Source organism: Lynx canadensis, chromosome B2 (assembly GCF_007474595.2).
Source record: "Lynx canadensis isolate LIC74 chromosome B2, mLynCan4.pri.v2, whole genome shotgun sequence".
Taxonomy (NCBI): Eukaryota; Metazoa; Chordata; class Mammalia; order Carnivora; family Felidae; genus Lynx; species Lynx canadensis.
Genome location: NC_044307.1, coordinates 114,045,788 through 114,066,795, shown reverse-complemented (window position 1 = coordinate 114,066,795; position 21,008 = coordinate 114,045,788). Strand labels below are relative to the sequence as shown.

Below are 21,008 nucleotides of genomic sequence, written 5' to 3'. Positions count from 1 at the left end.
CCATGTGCAGTTCTATATGGTGCCATTTCATTACCACATTTCTCCATCTGTCTGTTGCACCCAGTAGACTATAAGCTCCTCAAGGGAAGAGGCCATGACCCACTCATCTTCACATCCTTGTCACACAAGAGGCATGCACTAAGATGAACTAAAAGCCTCGACTACATGGACAAGATTCCCCAGAACAATGAACAGAGTTTCAGATATGAATTAAAGGTTCATATAACAGCTATACTTAAAAGGTATCAGGCTATTTTCTAAGAGTTTTAGTATATCAATACATTGAGTTCTTAAAACAGACTTATAAGCTGAAGAACACTCTTCATTCAACAGATAAGAAAACTGAGGCTTGGGACTGAGCAACTCATGCAGGTCATGGGGCTGTCAGTGGCTGAACCAGGACAACCCAGGCGGTGTGGCTCCAGAATTAATTCATCACGCAGAACTGCCTGGCCTGAAACACTGCCTCCTACTTCTCACTTGGATACTTCGGGCAGAATTTAGAAACTACCTCAGTGCCCATGCTCTGCACTGGCTTCAGTGGCTTGGAGCTGAGTAAGGGCCAAGTGGGTCTGATGCCAAGGACTATGAGAGTCCAGGGAGACCTGCTGGTATAAATTCCTAAGGACGATGTGTGTGGGTTAGTTCTCTAGCTGTCTGCCCTTCTTTTCATAAGTCCCAAGGGCTAGTTTCTCTTTGCACAATTAGGACCCACCGCTTTCCCTCTACCTTCCTATCATGGAGGTTTCTGAAGAATTTTACTACTAGGAGATCTAGAGAAACAGAAACATTGACAAAGTGACAGTAGGAATCATATTATCCCTTAAATGAATTGATACCCTGAGCTTTCTTAACCCTCTTTCTCTTTCTTCATGGGAAGCTTCCTTTTCTCTCTTTTACAAAACAAAAACAAAACAAAAAAAACCCTCAGTTTTATAAGGCAAAAATAATCAAGACTAAGATAATATTCATCTACGTTTCAGAAACAAACAGATCAGTATTGCTCCGTCTTCATACCACTTAGGGTGGTCCGGCTACGGCCGCAGCGGCCTCAGCACTCTCCACTCAGAGCTCTCTCTGCAGGATTTAGGGAACACCTGAGTTAGGAAGCCTGCCTACCCTAGAATTTGAATGAGAACAAAATTCAACTAAACTAAAGAAAAATACTATTCTCTTACTGGGAACCAGACTAAAATTCTTTCGGAGAAACTATTTCTTATTTCATTGATTCATTAAGAACATGCACTGCTTTTCAGAAAAATAAGCCAAGAAATGCCATTTTTATGTGTTGGCTTTTTTGCTTTTCTCCTTTCGTTTTTATATGTGCAGCTTTTCCCTTCATCTCCATTCCCTCTCCTTTCTCTATTCTTTAAAAAATTTACTGCACAAATCTTCCACCTTCAAATTCACCTCTATACAATCTCCCACTGCTGCCAACTCCCTCACTTTTTAATTGCATTTAATTCTCCAAACACCGGAATTCTGTTTGTTTTTGGTAAACAAAGAAATATCTCTTACGATGGCAAGGCATCTTTGATCTTCATGTGGGAAATGTCGTTGTAGAGGGCAATGGAAACCACCTCTTCCATGGGGCAAATGAGGCCATACTCCTCACAACCATTTTCAATGACCAGGGGATCAGACTTGTGAGGGTCAAACATGATGTTGTTTGGAGTAACAATCATGACGCCTCCGACCACACCCTACAGGAGAAAGGGACAGGACAGAATCACCACGGGCAGAAATCCAACCACGGCAGCTTTAATGGACTCGTGTTAACATTCTGTTGACTCTGGCGTACCATGGTATCCCATCACACCCCCTTTAAGAGCAGGAGAACAACAGGCTGAAGAAATGCAAAGTTGGGTACCGTGTGGCGAGGCAGAGAAAACAGAGCTGCCTCACTAAAGCAGTCAACCGAGCCTGGTTCTGGAACAGCTGCTGCCATAGTACTATTGTGGTGGGATCTTGGGCTGCACATCCATGCCTCGCACTCCCCAGTCCCCTGTAAAATGGGAGGGCTGTCCCAAGTGCTTTCCCAATTGAGAACTGGGTGTTTTACAATCTACTCAGCACATGTTCACTATGTGTCCAACCAGTATATGGTACCGTACATGGTACACGGCATCTGTCTCAGAGCCATGGTGCAAATTAGAGTCCTAGTATTTTTCTCTCAAATGTTTAGAAAGGTCACATTCTATTTGTGCCAGCAAAATTCGACACAAAAGGAGTATGAAATATTTTGCAGCCAGAGATGAATATAGCTAAACTATGGAGGCTAATAGTAAACAAACAGTAATTTGGTGGGAACTTTTGTCCGTAACTTGGTCAGTTTACTGTTTTATAGATGGCAACAGGGATATTATCTACCAGAGACAGCAGGACACAGAGGACTCCCCATAGGTAGATTATTTACCTTGGTCCTCTTCGTGAGTTAACTGATCATCTTTGTGAAACATTTTGCATTTCAGGCATTACTTATTCTTGGTTGCAAAAGTTAAAATGCCTATCAATAGTGTATTTTCCTACCATTTGGAACCTGGCATGAAGTCTCTACTCTGCACACAGGAATTGACTTTACATCAACATAACCCCTTCTTCAGAGGCTCACTGAAAGTTGGATTTGTTCTTTGTAAATCACACCAACCACCAAAAAACTAAATACACAACACAGCAGACATTATTTTTTAATACCAGCATCTCCAGCAGCAAATGGGTTGAGAATTGAACATTTCCGAAGTTAGGTACTAAGGTCTTTACATCAATTATCCCTTTTAATTACCACCCCCTACAGAGTCAATTTTATTATAGTTCCTATTTCATAGGTGAGGAAAATGGAAGCTTTGGCAACTTAAATACCCTGCCTATAGTCTCAGAGCAAGCAGACAGCAGAGTTGGATTTTATTTTATTTTTTAATTTTTTTAATGTTTATTTATCTTTGAGAGAAAGAGAGAGAGAAAGAGAGAGAGAGAGAAAGAGAGAGAGAGAGAGAAAGAGAGAGAATGCAAGTGGGGGAGGGGCAGAGAGAAAGGGAGACACAGAATCTGAAGCAGGCTCCAGACTCTGAGCTGTCAGCACAGAGCCCAGACGCGGGGCTCAAACTCATGAAGGGCAAGATCATGACCTGAGCCAAAGTAGGATGCTTGACTGAAGGAGCCACCCAGGCGCCCCAGCAGAGTTGGATTTTAAATTCACTAACTCCAGTCTTTACTGTTAAGCATATACTATATTGTCTCCCTAGCAATTTATAAGCCGAGAATTGAAAGATAAAATGATAAGTCCTAGATCACAAAGAATCGTATTTCTCCTAATATATAAAATGCTAGGGATCCAACAGGGGAAAACAAATGGACACTTATGAAATCTTAAGCTGAAACTTTGGGAAAGATATTTTAATGTCTCCTATCTTCAGTAATTTGAAACCTAAGTTAGTTTTCCATGGAGTTCAAGAAAAGGAAACAAATGACACTGCCATATACCTTTCCATCAGTGAAGTATCGACAATTCATTTTTAGAAATTTTACCACGCCTGGCTCATCTTCTTCAGAAGTGGATGATAAGACTCTTTCAATGGGTTTTAAGGCCTTTCTTGCTAAGTCAGCATCCTTTAAGAAAGCAAAATTCCCAAAATCAAATGGAAGCCCTTTTTAAACAGATTATTTCTATAAATCAAGCCACATAAGTTTCCTATAAGGAACCTGTTTCTATTCACCTTGAACATGAAAAAGAGCCAAATATGCTTCATTCTCCAAGAATTATCACAAATACAATTAAGTATCCAAATCAAACTAAGATTTAAACAACAACAACAGTAAGGGTGTATGTATGAACTCATAAAAATGGCTCATCAAATGTCTTTAGAAAATAACCTAAATGAAATAATTCATATTTGACTCATGGTTCGATTTCTCTAGAAAAAGGAGTAAAAGCAGTACAAATCAACTATCTGTCTCATCCAGAGTTTAATTGCATACTTTTACATATAAAAGGTGTGCATTTTTCCCTCTGAGACCTTAAATATGAAATAGGTTTCTTTTTGATAGGACATATTCTCTCAACTAAGACAAATCCTTAACCCTACCCCCTTTGGGGAAATTTCAGATGAAATCCTGTGAAAAACAACACATAAAATTCTACAACTCAAAAAATTATTTGATAAATATGAATGTTAGTTCACGAATGACATACATACAGGCAGTTTATCATATTCTGCATCTGATGATGAAGGAGACACAGTAGCACCAGGACTGGATGATGATAATCTTAAGGTACTGGAAGGAAAGTTAGCATCTGGCACGAAAAGGACCTGAGAATGGGAAAGACAAGTGAAGTGAATATCGAGATCAGGCAAACACTGGACAGTGTTTAGGGCATTACTTTCTGTACAGAATCATGCGAAGTACATGACTAAGACTTGGTTGGGGGGCACCTGGGTGTCTCAGTCGGTTAAGTGTATGACTTTGGCTCAGGTCATGATCTCACAGTTCCTGAGTTCAAGCCCCGCAATGGGCTCACTGCTGTCAGCACAGAGCCCGCTTCGGATCCTCTGATCCCCTCTCTCTCTGCCCCATCCCAACTCATGTGCTCTCTCTCTCCCTCAAAAATAAAGTAGACATTAAAAAAAAAAGTCTGTTCTCTTAAAAAAAAAAAAAAAAAAAAGACCTAGTTGGCCTTCCCAAAACTTCTAAGTACCTTGGAGGCTTCTGGACTAATCCATGAAACAATTACTCATAATATGAATGCCTTCAGTGCAAAAGGTATGGAACATACCCACAGACACTGCAGGAGCTCACAGAGGGGAGCACAAGGTGGGTGAGTACTCTGGGCATGTCAAATAAAGCAAGTGGGTCCAACTGAGGCTTTGAACAGCATAGAAGATTTAGAGAGGAAAGAAGATTCCAGGGAGGGGCACTAAGGACAGGGAAGAAAGGAAAGAGTAGCATGGCATGCTTCTAAACCCAACACCTGTATCAGGAAGAAATGGAACAAATTCACGCTTGCTAACTCTCAACAGGCCCTGAGTACTAACGTAAGATCGTTACAAGTTGTACAAGGTAATATCAATAATCTCAATAATTTCTATCACCATCAACTTATCTAAAAACAAAAATTGAAATCTCCCACAGTGTACAAAATAGCCTCTTTCCGCAAAATGTACTGGTGCCTGAAATGTTATTATGATCTCATCACTCAACACTCTTACAGTGAGACATGCAACATTTTGGCATATATCATATACAGTCTTAAAATGATGTCCTTTAGGGCTGCCTGGGTGGCTCAGTCGGTTGAGCGTCCGACTTCAGCCCAGGTCATGATCTCGTGGTCCGTGAGTTCGAGCCCCGCGTCGGGCTCTGTGCTGACAGCTCGGAGCCCAGAGCCTGTTTCAGATTCTGTGTCTCCCTCTCTCTCTGACCCTCCCCTGTTCATGCTCTGTCTCTCTCTGTCTCAAAAATAAATACACATAAAAAAAATTTTTAAATGATGTCCTTTAATGTTATAAAACAGAATTCAGCACTAATTGTATAACAACTGTTCACACTTTCCCATCCTATCTCTGTTTTAACTTTAGTTATTTAAATCTCTCTTCAATCCAGAAAAAAAGGTGAGACAACAACAAAAGACACATTCTGATAAAGGTAGGAAAACCAGTATCAAGGAGAATAACATGAGGACTAATTACTACTGAAAGTATGTACTCCAAAATTACCAAACACTCTTTGAGGGGTGGGCCATAAAACGGGTTCTGAGTTTCCAAATAACCAATGCAAAGGGACAGACATCATTAGTCAGCAGAATTCAACGTCTATAAGATAAAAACAAATCAGTCTTGGGGTGCCTGGGTGGCTCAGTCATTTAAGCATCTGACTCTTGGTTTCGGCTCAAGTCACGATCTCGTGGCTTTGTGGGTCTGAGCCCCACATTGGGCTCTGCGCTGGCAGTGAGGAGCCTGCTTGGGATTCTCTCTCTCTCTCTCTCTCTCTCTCTCTCTCAATCTCTCTCTCTCTCTCTCTCAATCTCTCTCTCTCTCTCTGCCCCTCCCCCACTTGCATCTCTCTCTCTCTCTCTCTCTCTCTCTCTCTCTCTCAAAATAAATAAACTTAAAAAAAAAACCCAGTCTCTCATAAGTAGAAGTATTTTCTCATTAAGTCTCATGAAGAGTATCCCAGTCTGAACTACTTGTCTTTGATGACACACTGACAATTAATACAATAACCAGTTTGGGAGGACTGTTCTTTTTTTTTTTTTTTTTTTTTAATTTTTTTTTTCAACGTTTATTTATTTTTTTGGGACAGAGAGAGACAGAGCATCAACGGGGGAGGGGCAGAGAGAGAGGGAGACACAGAATCGGAAACAGGCTCCAGGCTCCGAGCCATCAGCCCAGAGCCTGACGCGGGGCTTGAACTCACGGACCGCGAGATCGTGACCTGGCTGAAGTCGGACGCTTAACCGACTGCGCCACCCAGGCGCCCCAGGACTGTTCTTAATAACATCTGCGATGTAGATCAATGGCAAATGCTAAAGTGTAGAGTTCTACAAATGTACCTTACAGAGGGCTAAAATTTTATGCTCTCTTATCTCATGTATCTGGACAAGAGGAATGAACGGATAACATTTCTTCCAAGCAATTCTCCATTAACAGTTTTTTGTATCTGAGTTTTGACAAGTGTTAGGCAACACAGGTTAAGATTCTATTATCTGGCATGTTTTAAATGTCCAATCAAAAGGATAATTCCTGTGCTTAAACAGTTCATTACAGTGTAGAGGTGACAGTTGGATGCTGGGACACTCAGTCAGAAGATGTGCTACCTCAACATGGAGGTGAGCCAGGAACATGGGAAGGGGTAAGGGCGGTTTACCTACTGACTGCAGAAAACAATTCTGCTCCAACACACAGGCATAACTGTCAAATTTTTCAAAGCATGTGTAGCCAAGGTGCTCGATGAATATAACAACAGCTTAAACCTATATCTGCAAGGTAACTTCTGAGTGTGCTTAAGATAAACTACTTGAAAAAGTATATTCTTTGTACATGTCCTGAAATTTGATGTAAGTATCCAAACTAATAGCCAAACTCAGGACCTTCTAAAACTATTGTTTAGGCCTCAGTTGTTTACATTTATCTGCTATTGTTTTTGGTCTTTTAAGCAACAAAAGAGTCTACAGTTTTAAGATTTAAAAGCTTCAGGTAACTGCCTCTGAAAATTACTTCTTACATGTAGTCACTTACCTAGCCAGACCAGTTTCCTTTCCTACCTCACGGTGACCATCAAATCAGTCTCTAGAAGAGTGAAGCTCACATTTTTTGGAGCCAGAGCAGACAAAAATAGTCTTGAATGATCAGATCTACTGAGATGAAAGCAATACCTACCCCACTCAGAGTATTTAAAAATCCTTGAAAACAAAAAGTTGTCTACAGTTTTTGAAAACCCCTTGATTTCACTCTTCTTGATTTCTTATCTTTGTCAACAAAATCCTAATTCTATCTGGGTCCTGGGACAACCAACAGCATACAACTGTTTATTCATATGAGGGCTGGACTGCATAGCAAATGCTAGAAAAGCCATCAGAGATAACGTGGCCCAACACCTAACTTCAGGGATTAGGAAACTGAGGTCCAAAAAAGGAAGGGACTCACCCACATCAAACAGTTACTACAAGGCCAGTCAGAAACAAAGTGTTAGAGATCCTACTTTGGTATTTTTGCCATTATAATAGGCATATTAAAACAGTCCATTGGTTACTGGACCTTAACCTAGTACCAATATTTTGTTTATGGACATAGTAAAAAAAATAAGGAATTGCTCTAAATTATTTTCCTACATTCTAGTGACTACAGTCTCTGTTTTTTTTTTAATGTTTTATTTATTTTTGAGAGAGTGTAAGCAGGGGAGGGACAAAGAGAGAAGGGCAGAAGATCTGAAGCAGGCTCTGCACTGACAGCAGTGAGCCCGACATGGGGCTTGAACTCACAAACCATGAGAACATGACCTGTGCCAAAGTCAGATGCTCAAATGACTGAGCCACCCAGGTGCCCCTAGTGACTATAGACTTTAGCCTTGAATTAGTAAATACACGTCTAGGTTCTCTGCTATGGGTCAGTTACATAATACACAGTAATACTTCAGATTATAAGAAATCCCCAAAAGGAGAGATCTACTGTTAGTTTTCTTAGAAATAAATTTTCATTAATTTTTGAGAAGTTTTAATGCATATCTCCCTTCAATTACCTGGTGCTGGAAGTATGCTAATTTCTCCTTTTAACAAGAACATAAATACTAAAAGTACCATAATATAAACTGGCCAGCTTATGGCCTGTTGGCTTCATGTGCTGCCCTTGAATAAAACGCAAAGAACAATCTCACTGTTACCTCAATAAAGTTGTCTTTAAAAGTAATAGTATCTATTCTGGAAGAATTAAAGGTCACTATAATGTAGAGATGCAGAAAAATGCTCAAGTCAGTCCACAACTAAAACCAGAATGTGCTCACGGCAACCAGACAGTTCTATGGATAGGAATGGAAACGTGGCCTCAGCTAGGACCTGCCAATGACGGGGTCATTTATATCTATTGGCTAAATGTAGTTTTAAAGTAGTAATAAAAGAATATCTCATTAAATATGTGGAAGGCACTAAAAAAACTGGCTAGATTAACCAAGAGTGGCAAAATTACACAATTAGCTAATTCCATTCAGTTTAATAAATAAAGTATTAATTTAAAAACCTGGGGAAGAAATGGTGTGGCTTTTTCTTGATAGTCCTGCTGAATGTCTCTGCCTCTGGCTATTTTTGCCAGGTATCATATAAACACAAAAATGAAAAAAAAATTTGCTTAATTTAAAGTCAAATGATGGCCATAATGTATCCCAGGAGTGGAATAAACTGAAACGTGCACTTCTAAATTAAACATTCTGAGAACATTTGAGTTACATTCTACAGAAGAAAAAGTCAAATTTAACTTCTCTTGATGCCCTACAGGACATCCAAAACATAAACTAATGATAGTTAAGTAAACTGTTAATCATCTGCAAGGCATTCATTTCTGAAGTTCCTAAGTTCTACAATGCTTTCAGAATTCTTGGATCTAATGGAAAGACTGTACCAATGCACATTATCAACGATGATAATCTCATGACACTAAGAGTGAAGCATTAAAAATGGCAATAAAAGATAAATGCAAAATTTCTAAAAAGTAATACCCAACAAGTAAAGAATTACCTGGCCTGGAACAATAGTATGTGTGAAAAGTTTATTCAGTTCCACTAATTTATTGGGAGTGATGTTAAACTTCAGGGCTATGGAGTTTAGGGTGTCCTGGCTTCCAGCCTAGAATAATCAAACAAACAAGATTCAAAATATAAAGCAAAAACAACAAACAAACAAAACCCTCCCTTTTAGTAAACAACATTAATCTATTTCTGATCTGAGTGGATGAAAAGTAGTTCTTTCCAGATATATTCTGAAAAAGAAAGTAAATACATTCTCCATTCTTAATAAAACCATAGAAAAAGAAAGTCTTACATGCAATTCATTTCTGGGCTCCCTTATCTTCAAATTTCAGTGTCCACTAATAGATTTCTAAATCTACTTTGGCACAACCTAGCTGTGTGGAGTAGAAGTTCACAACGTACAATAAAAACTGTTAAGAAGAGAAGAAATAAAACACACCCAATAGAGGAGGGCTACTTCCTCTATTCTCAATGTTCTGTCTTCTTCCCGTCTGTTCACTGCACTAAAGGCTCCTGCATGGTGACCTGTTAATGGCTGATAACGTCAGTGTCAGCACAGTGCCCAACACACAGAAGATACTCAAATGTTTGACAAATGAATATGACAGAAGGCAAGTAAATCATTATGAAATTCAGATTAGCTACCAATAACTGTTCACAGTCATTAAAATGACAACTTCTGATAGTCAGCCAGATTAGTGTTATTCTCCAAATCTGTGAAACTTGCGATTCATGCCCCACATGTGTGTGTCTTTCTTTCTCTAACAAAGGGTTATAGGCCTAAAGAGGGCAATGAGAGGATGTGAAACTTCACAGTAAATAGCTCCACCCACAAAAAGTCTGCTGCCCCTGGTCAGGCCAATATCCCAGACTTCTTGTCTAGGGTCACTGGATAGAACTTGTTAGTGGGAGGCCACTCTGGTGTGTGTCACTAAGAAGTTCCCATATACAGCCTTGGATCAAGACAGGTGACTGTCCCTATATTCAAATTTGGCTCCACCAGGTGAGCCCTGACCGAGGTGGCAATGTGAGGTGGCTGCAGGAGGTCGTGGACTACTGAAGATACAGATGTAGAATTAAATTCACCAGTCCTTAGCATCAAAACTCCACCAATTAGATGAACAGTCTCAGACTAATCAAGGTCATAGTTACAAATTACACCAAAATGACCTCAAAGCATTTCTGGAACAAGTCAGTATATAAATACATGTATTTTAAAAAAATCATTTAAAAATTAGCAATATATGGCCCTACCTCTACCTTGGGCAAAACCAGCCTTACTAAAAATGAAAAAGAAAAAAGACGTTTTACCTAACATATTCAAATCCAGGGGTTTTGGGGGTTTAAAGTCAGTATGAGACACACTGAGAATGGAGACTACAGCCAGACTGCTGGATCTGAATTCTAGACCTGCCACTTGCTAGCTGTGTGACGTTGGGTCATTTACTTCTCTGCATTTCAGGTTCTTGATCCATCAAACAGATAATTGTAATTTCTGCTTCACAGCACTTACTTCATGGCAAGTGATCAAAAAATTTACTTCGTATTTTTAAGAAAAGACTTATAGAAATATACTGTGCATAGGGAGTTCAGGAAAGAGAAAAAACCTTAACAATCTGGAATTATTACATAACGACAAGACATAAATACAGCATCAAGCCACAGACCCTGGGATGGATATGGGAATCATTAAATGTTTAAAACTAAACAGAATGCGAACATCCACAGCTTTGGAGCAATATAAGCAATCCATTAAGTGCTAGCATGGTTCTCTAAACATGAAGTTATGAATCACCTTTTATTTCCAATGACAAGTACAAACAATAACTTGCCAAGTAAAACTAATCCCCGTAACCTACAAATCAAACAGGCAGACATATCTGCATTGCTAATTTGATCACCTGTTTATAAGAGTTAATGTGGGGGTTGATACTTACTCTCACTGCACCATTTAGTATATACTATGGGAAACGTCTCCTAGAAAACACCCCTTGTCATTTCTTTGGAGGGGCTTGTGCATAATACTGCTGGATACACACATGGCTTTAGAGTTAATATTGTTACTAATGATAAATAATCCAACACTTCTTGAGTACCTACTATCAGGTAAGGCACTGTGCTAGGTGTTATGGGGATCGATAACCTATTGTGGACCATGGTAAAGTGAAATAATCACCCCAAGTCCCTCTGGAAAGGACCAGGCCTATAACTCACAGAAAGATGCCTAGAGACGTTCACCGAGCACTGAGCATGAAATGCCTGTGCCAGGACTCCTCAGTGTAACTCTGGAAAGGCTTGCAAACAATTTACCATTCCAAAATAAATGTCAGGGAAGGATCAGGTCTTGCTACTTGCCTGTACAGAGCCTGGCATAGCACATGAATAATGAGTAGAAAAAAAATGCACATGAGAAAATCACAACCAGGTAATGGCAACAGCATTTAATTTCTTATTACAAGTCAGAGAACACTCCTCAACAATGCTACTTCAAAGTGAATTAAAACAAATCTATAACTGAGTGCTCACTTTGTAACAGACCTGGGATAAATAGACACAGCTCCTGGCCCCCAGGAGTTCACGCTGCAGGAGAGAAATAAACACACCGCACATATGCGGAGGTGCCGTAACGGACACATACATAGCATTATTCATCTACTAACTCAACAGAATGGAGGCCTATACCCTGTGAGCACCAGAAATACAATGGTGACCAAAAAAAAGGATCTCTCTCCATGGATACATGAATTAAGGCACAAGATAGACATTAAAACAATCACATCAGTGAATCAATAGTGTTAAACTGAGGTACATTATGTAAAGGAACATGAATCTATGAGACTGAAATGAAGAGATCTGCCTGGATAGTCACAGAAGGTAAGAATGAACATGAGGAGTCATGGGAAGAGGATGTCAAGGGCAAAGTTCTGGCTTGTAGAAATGTACAGCTTATGGAGCCATTGCTTCTTGAAAAAATACCAGCCCTGGAGGTCTAAGTGGATAGGCTGAGTAGGAAAGTGATCTGTGATTATGGAACTCAGAAAGCACAACCAACCAGCTGTCATTGGCATATTGAAGATAATTCAAGTCATAGGTTTACATGAGATTACCCAGAGAGAAAACATAAAGGGAAAAGAAATGACCTAGAACAGGTCTTAAGAAGCTTCCTTAATTAATGGGCACATAAAAGGAATGCAGCTAAGAGGATGTGTCAGGGAGAAACATCATGCAAATCCAGTGGTCTTAACAAGTGTTCATACCTCCTGTTCATACTTACAGTGTATTCCATAGTACCATGGGGCTTCTGAACCACCATCTTCTTCTCTTTTTTATCATGTGTTTTGTTTTGATTGTCATCTGAAGAATAAAATGTATGTAAATGAATAATTTCATTTTCAGGAATGGAGGATAAGACACTCAGGAGTATATCAAAACTACTTTCAAACGGACTAAAAAAATAAAGCAGACACTACTAGGAAAATGGACTACGGGCACAAATAGACCATACTCTTAAAAAAAAAAATACTATTCATCAGTGAACACCTGAACAAATGACTTCTGTTAACTATAATTAAATAGTGCAAATAACAAATATTTTATAGTTATTAAAGGAATAGTATAAATATTACACAATGAAGTTAAAACTAGTATAGTTATGATATAAATGACGCATAATGGAAATCAATCCTACCCTTTTAGTTTTTTTTTCTATTTTTTCAAGCAAAGCATAATTAAAATAACATAGTAAATTGACAATTTTATACATTACTCAATGCTCACCATTCAATGTTATTACACTATTATTGATTACATTCCCTATGTTATACTTTTTGTAAACTTTTTTTATTTAAAAATTTTTTTTAATGTTTATTTATTTTTGATAGAGAGAGACAGAGCATGAGCGGGGGAGGGGCAGAGAGAGAGGGAGACACAGAATCTGAAGCAGGCTCCAGGCTCTGAACCATCAGCACAAAGCCTGACGCGGGGCTCGAACTCACAGACCATGAGATCATGACATGAGTGGAGGTTGGATGCTCAACCGACTGAGCCACCCAGGTGCCCCATCTGTTATACTTTTCATCTCTGTCATTCATCTTATAACTGGAATTTTGCACCTCTTAATCCCCTTCGCCTTTTTCATCCATCCCCTCATGGACTCCCCTCTGGCAATCACCAGTTTGTTGTCTGTATTTAAGAGTCCATTTTTTTGTTTATTCATGTGTTTTTTCAATTCCACATTTAAGTGAAATCATATGGTATTTGTCTTTGATTTATTTCACTTAGCATAATACCCTCTAGGTCTATCCATGTTGTCACAAATGGCAAGATTTCATTACTTTTTATAGCCAAGCAATGTTCCACTATATATATATATATATATATATATATATATATATATATATGTATATATATATGTATATGTATGTATATGTATATATATATATATATGTATGTATATGTATATACCACATCTTCTTTACCCATTCATCTATCAATAGACACTAAGGTTGCTTCTATATCCTGGCTACTGTAAACAGTCAATATATCTTTTCAATTTAGTGTTTTCATTTCTTTCAGTAAATACTCAGAAGTGGAATTACCAGATCGTATGGTATTTCTATTTTTAATTTTTTGAGAAACCTCCATATCGTTTTCCATAATGGTTGCACCAATTTACATTCCCACCAACAGTGCGCAAGGATTCCCAGCCCTTTTAGAAAGTGATTTGTTAATATGTAACAATAGTCATAAAAATGTTCATTCTTTGGTTCCGTAATCCTTCCCTAGGGGATTCATCCTAAGGCAAAATTCAAAAGAAGAAAACTGCCATATATCATAGCATATGGTTAGTGTGATATTAGTGATAATACTGAAAACTTGAGATGACCAAAATGCCGGAGAACATATTATAAGTTGGGCCATAGACTTTGCTGTTTTTACAGGCCAGAACTGGTCAGCCCAGAAATCTAGCAGCTGCATTATGATTCAAATTAATTCTCATTTAAATGCATCTTAATATAATCAACCCCGATACTGAAAACACAGACAGCCATACTGCAGTGAATAAAAATTTAAATGACGAAAAATATAAAATTGAATTAACTGTGAAAAGATGCTCTAACTTGCATGTGATCTGAAAAATGCAAATTAAGACAATGCATCATTTTACATCTATTAGCATGGCAAAAATCAGAAAGCTGGAAAATTCTAGTGTTGGCAGAGATGTGAACTGTTAGAAGGAATGTAAACTGGTATAGCCATTCCAGCAAATTAAATATATATAGCCCATATGACTCAGCAATCTAACCGACAGGCCTCCTCTCCCAGGAGGTACATACTTTATATATATCATAAAGTCACTTGGCTTGAGGATGTACATAACCGCATCATCTGTGGCAGGGGAAAGCTGGAGGGTAAGTAAAATGTAGGAGATATGCTCTGGTATTCTAGGCAGTAATGAGAAATAACAAGCCTGAGCTATACACTGCAGCATGTTTATGTCAAGAGAAAAAGAATGGGATGTACAGAACAACACCATTAGGTAAATTTAAAATAGATGCACACAGAGCAACTATACATTTTTCAAGGCCACATCCAAATAAAAGCCTACTCACTGAATGCAGGAGAATGGTATGCAGTGGGAAGAGAAATGGGAGTGAGGAATGAGGATATAAGGAAATTAATGAATAAATAACAAGGAGCCCAGCTCTGACCAGTGATGACATGTCACCAACTAAGAAGTGTGATTAGCTCAGCGCTCTACACCTGAGGTCCTACAACATCCTATGCCCCACTCTTAGATCAACAGTATCATCACATCCACATGACGAATATGGGTGTACTTACTGAGTGAGAACTCAGAAGGTAACGCAGAAACATGAAAATAGTTAATTTACGTGGGATTTATCTGCCTTTTAAATCGTTCCTTTATATTATTTAATGTTAACAACCAAGAAAAAAGTCATAGATGCTGTACCTAGAGTCCCTTTCCAGTCATCTGTATGTTCAATCAGATCCACTCATAGAACCAAAGAGACCTTGGAAATCCCTCCAGACTATAAAAAAAAAAAAAAAAAAAAGCGACCTCCCTACCTTCAGGTGACCACATCTAAACTACTTCAGGAAGAAGAGACTGTGTTTTTTAGATCTCTAGATTCTCTAGATAGGGAGATTTTACATGGCCTGTTGAAAAACCCCATCATACTACTTTACAACTCTCACAATCTGGTATTCTATCACGTCAGCTCTGCTCTCTCTGTCCACACTCCTGCCCTTCTCCTTGTCACCATAAACAATTGTCATTGTAGGTAATCTTGCTTTCAGAACAGGCTTTTCACATCCTTTTGTAAGTGCTTCCTATTTCTAGAACCTAAGCTTCCTCTTCCCATCTGTGGCAACTTCTGATCCACACCTGTCCAGAAAACTGTGCATAATTATTTCTGGTCCCAGTGGAATCACTGCTATAAGCCACCAAACCCTGAGTTTCCATATTGCTCACCTGCAAAAGAAAAACAGGTGCTAGCTGAGCCTTTCAGGATAAAGTTAACTTGTGTACCTGAATTAGTACGAAAATTACTTCTCCTTTGTCAGAGGTGGGTAGGCCAGAAAAATGTCAAACATAGTAACATTATAAATAAGCGAGGGGGAGCTTTCCCTCCAGAATCTAAGATTCTGAAATTCTTGAGGTGAAGGCCATGATGTGTACCATCTTTGAACATCTTGTGCCTTACAACGATACCTGGTATATATGTTTGAATGAACTTCCCAATATAGGTCAATGAACCTGATACACTTGATTGTGGGCAACATTTTCACTGATAGAACATCACAACAGGAATATCATATAAACCTATCAAAGCTAGGGGCACCTGGGTGGCTCAGTTGGTTAAGTGTCCAACTTCAGCTCAGGTCATGATCTCGCAGTTTGTGGGTTCAAGCCCCGCATAGGGCTCTGTGCTGACAGTTCAGAGCCTGGAGCTGCTTCGGATTCTGTCTCTCTCTCTCTCTCTCTCTCTCTGCCCCTTCCCCTGCTCATGCTCTGTCTCTCTCTCAGAAATAAAACATTAAAAAAAAAAAAAAAAACTATCAAAGCCACAAGTCAAACACTAGGTTTTACTGTTGAGTCAATATAAAAAGCAAAGAACTGGCAAATTCTTAGAACCTAATTCGATGGTCTTGATATCATTATAGCACAAGTTAAAACTTCAGATGGATTCTTAATTTTTTTTTCTTTTGCATTACGTTTTAAAGATGGCCAGCTACGTGTCTCCATAAGTGAAGTCCTGTATATCTTACCTAGACATAGTCTGCAGCACAAAGTCCATGAAGCACTGGAGAGGCTTCTGGCCTTGGAGAGAGCCCAGAAGAGACGGGAGCTGCCTCGGGCGAGGACGGCTCTGCCACGCTTCAGGATGGGGTTCCACCTCCAGCGTTTCAGGTGGGGACCCATGACCATCTCCAAGGGTAGAACTATCTCCCAGTGATACTGACACCTTTATTTCCAGCTTCAGCCTCCTCAGACCCTTATATGTACACAATTCAGACCCTCCCCCTGCTTAGGAAAACCTGGAGCAAATGATGTAAGAGTATCTACTGCCAGAGGGGAAACAGGGCCAGATGTCCCTCAGGAGCCATTCAGAGCAGAGCAACTGAACCTCCTATTTGCCCCGCCTCTGAAAAAAGTTTTCAGAGCCAGTTTTTTCCAGCCTAATAAGGAAATAACTGTGGCAAAACTGACAAGACCCCTAGAGGAAAGAAACATGGCACAGCCCATCTCATTTCTCATAAGCCCTGGATGTGGGGACACCTGTGTTGACCCCCCACCCAGGTGGATCTGGTGCCCTGCCCCCAAGTCATGGCTCCCCCTTCCCACCCCAGGCGTCCGCAACACAAGGCTCTTGGCTCCTGCATCTGAGGATGTCCTAGATATGAGTGTACAGACAGAAGACTCCTCTCGCTCCATGCACTGGGGCTGAATGAAGTTGATGTTCAGGAACAAGTCCAGGGCCTGGAGGAGCATGAAGGCTGGATGAGAAGGAATCCCTTGCAGTGGTGGTCTGTAAAGTCTTGGATGAGGTTACAACTGATGAAGGAATACATTTTAAGAAGATCTGTGGTTTGAGGACAGAACCTAAGGAAGGCTTAGAGGTGGGGAGTGAAAAGAAGTGTGGCTGATGGGGGGTGGCGAGTAAAAGGGGAAGAAGAGGAGTGACCTAGGCCAAAGTCAGATGCTTAACTGACTGAGCCCCTAGAGACTCTTAAATACAGAGAATAAACAGAGGGTTTCTGGAGGGGAGGTGGGTGCAGGGATGGGTTAGATGGGTGATGGGCATTAAGGAGGGCACTTGATAGGATGAGCACTGGGTGTTATATGCAAGTGATGGACCACTAAATTCTACTCCTGAAACCAATACTACACTATATGTTAACTTGAATCTAAATAAATAAAGAAAAATAAAACTACCAAGGTTCTAATAATACAAACATTGAAAGAAGCAGTAAGGGTCCACCCAGGGGTGGGGTCTAATCATCAGAGTGACAGACCATGTGTGGAATAAGCAAATACTGTGCTGAAACAGCCACCTGTGGGGTGTAGGAGCCCCAAGTAGGGCAGTGAGGCCAGGGCAGTGGTAAGGGAGGGGCCCTAGGATGCTGGAGTGAGGAGAACTGCATGATGTATTGGCTTCCTTCTGCTACTGTAACAAATTATCACAAATGTTGTGCCTCCACCTCAAAAATAAACACGGGGCGCCTGGGTGGCTCAGACGGTTAAGCATCGGACTCCTGATCTCGGCTCAGGTCGTGATCTCACCGTTCATGAAATCAAGCTCCCTGTGCAGCTCTATGCTGATAGGGCGGAGCCTGCTTGGGATTCTCTCTCTCCTCTCTCTGTCCCTCCCCCACTCATGCTCGCTGTTGCTCTCAAAATAAATAAATAAACATTTAAAAACATAAAAATAAATACAAAGTTAGTACCTTACAGTTTTGTAGGTTCCAAGTCTGACATGAGTCTCAATGGGCTAAAATCACAGTGCCTACAAATTCCAGGGAAAGACTGATTTCTTTGCCTCCTCCAACACCTAGAAGCAGGCTGCTTTCCTTGGCTCAAGGTCCCTTCCTCCACCTGCAAAGCCAGCAAAACCCAACCGAGTCCTCTCACGTGCCATTTCCTAACTCTTCCTCCCCTTCTGCTGCCCTTGTTCACTTTTAAAGACCCTTGAGTTTATACTGGCCACACCTGGACAAGCCAGGATGTTTTCCCTAAGGTCAGCTGATTAGCAAACTTAATTCCATCTATAACTTTAATGGGTTTTGGATTTTAGGACACAGACATCTTTGGTAAGGGGCATCATTCTGCCTACCAAGGATGCAGAACAGGTACAGGAAAAGATAAGAAAAGAGGTTCAGATTCACAGAGGGAATTTTGGTGGATTCAAGGAGCGATCTCAGCTGTGAGTGTGCTGGGGGATGTGACGGAATGCAGCACTGGCTAGATGTTCTGGTTCTGAGGAAAAAACAGCACGAATAAAACAATACTGATGTCGTTTAAACCTGGCTGCAGTCACAGACCATTGGGAACCGGGTGAAGTCAGGACAGTAGACTTTGTTCACTACTGTCCTTGAAAACAGAAACAAAAGGCAACTGTGAATTCCTTGGATCTTGATTCCATAACCTCTATGACAGATATTGGAAGGACAGAAAAGACAGTATGTGGACTTTTTTTCTGTCATCCATTGTCTGAAGAAGCACAAATAGAATTTGAAAAGTATCAGGACCAATTCTGTACTGGCCTGACTCAGTGTGCACATCTTCTTTTTTTACTTTCCTTGAACAATGAATGCTCTCTCTTCCTTCCGTCTCCATCATAAGACCAACTGAATGGGGTACATGAGCTGGCAGCAAGAACACTCAACACCTTGTCGAAAGAGGGACGAGAGTTTTCCACAGCATCCAAATGAGGGGGATTTGTAGAGGCAAAAATTGTCTATGTCTCTCTAGATCTTTCTAAGAAAGAGGTACCCTGATTTATTTATTTACAAAAATTTTTTTAATGTTTTTATTTTATTTTTGAGACAGAGACAGAGCATGAGCGGGGGGGGGGGGGGGGGGCGCAGAGAGAGGGAGACACAGAATCCAAGCAGGCTCCAGGCTCTGAGCTGTCAGCACAGAACCTGACGCGGGGCTCGAACTCACAGACTGTGAAATCATGACCTGAGCTGAAGTAGGACACCCAACAGACTGAGCCACCCAGGCACCCCTAATTTAAATTCAAGTTGGGGCTCCTGGGGGGCAGCTGAGCATCTGACTTCGGCGAAGGTCATGATCTCACAGTTTGTGAGTCAAGCCCCGAGTCAGGCTCTGTGCTGACAGCTCAGAGCCTGGAACCTGCTTCAGATTCTGTGCCTCCCTCTCTCTCTGCCCCTCCCCCACTCAGGCGTGCACACTCTCTCTTTCTCAAAAATAAATAAAGATTAAAAAAAAAATTTAAATTCAAGTTAGTTAACATATAATGTCATATTGGTTTCAGGAATACAGTTTAGTGACTCATAACTTACATTTAACACCCAGTGCTCATGTCAACAAGTGCCCTCCTTAAGGTCCATCACCCATTTAGCCATTCCCCTACCCATCTCCCCACCAGCAACTCTCAGTTTGTTCTCTGTATTTAAGAGTCTCTTATGGTTTTCTTTCCTCTCTGTTTTTCTTATTTTATCCTTTCTTCCCTTCCCCTATGTTCACCTATTTGTTTCCTAAATTCTACACGAGTGAAATCATATGGTATTTGTCTTTCTCTGACTTATTGTGCTCAGCATAATACACTCTAGTTCCATCCATGTTGTTGCAAATGGCAAGATTTTTGATCACCAAGTAATATTCCACACACCGCGTCTTCTTTATCCATTCATCAGCTGATTGACATTTGGGTTCTTTCCATATTTGGCTTCTATTGATAGTGTGCTATTAACATTGGGGTGCATGGGGCCACCCTGATTTATAAATAGAATCTACTTACAATGACAGGCATTTCCTTGACCTGGGGACTGATGTATTTGGCTGTGACAGTTTGACGATATTAACCATAAAATCAAGTCATGTGTCATCTCCCTTATGTCACCAAACATTTTTTCTGATTACAATTTGGTTATGGGGTCAAAAATGAACTGAGTTCAACTAGCAGTGCTGACACTTTCTCATAGCTGTGTGATGTTAACCAAGTTACCTGAAATCTTTGTGTCTCCATTTCCTTACCTGTAAAATGAAGAACTATCTCATAATGTTGTTCAGAAGATTAAATGAGATAACAAAGACAGTGTTCATCTCAGAGCCCAGCACAGAATAAGCGCTTAGCAAATGCTACTATTATTATAATATGCAGTCAACATTAAGTAATAGCAATTTGAATAGAGTAGGGTATTAAAAGAATTATCAACCTTAAGCAAAAAGCTTTCATTCCCAAAATACAGGAGTCATAGAAAATTAATATGATAGATTATTATAAATTATTTAAAAAAGAAGAACTACATCTGATCACTTTGATACATGCCAAAGAAGCCTTGGATGAATGAATCAGCCACTATCTTTTCTTAAAAGGAAAAAAAAAAAAAACTGTTAGAAAACTAAGAATAGGAGTGAACTTCCTTAACATGATGAAGAATTTTTACTCTTTGATATTAAAAATCTGCATCTGAAAAAAATCAGTGGATCCCTAAAAGTCGTTAAACAAAAGCACTTTCCCTGTGAGAACGTTCACTTCCTGGTCTGTAGTGGCTTGTTCATTACC

General features: G+C 40.0%; 1 protein-coding gene across 8 annotated transcripts in view; it reads right to left on the bottom strand.

Annotated features, from left to right (window-relative positions):
- NCOA7 (nuclear receptor coactivator 7) overlaps positions 1 to 21,008 on the bottom strand; it is a 155,313-nt gene that overhangs the window by 53,091 nt on the left and 81,214 nt on the right. For all 8 annotated transcript variants that reach the window (XM_030316276.1, XM_030316279.1, XM_030316274.1 and 5 more), the window contains 5 exons: positions 12,503 to 12,582; positions 9,218 to 9,325; positions 4,194 to 4,307; positions 3,481 to 3,606; positions 1,519 to 1,703 (listed from right to left, as the gene is read on the bottom strand). In XM_030316276.1, the coding sequence (XP_030172136.1) occupies positions 1,519 to 1,703; positions 3,481 to 3,606; positions 4,194 to 4,307; positions 9,218 to 9,325; positions 12,503 to 12,582 (613 nt within the window). The remainder of the gene's footprint in view (positions 1 to 1,518; positions 1,704 to 3,480; positions 3,607 to 4,193; positions 4,308 to 9,217; positions 9,326 to 12,502; positions 12,583 to 21,008) is intronic.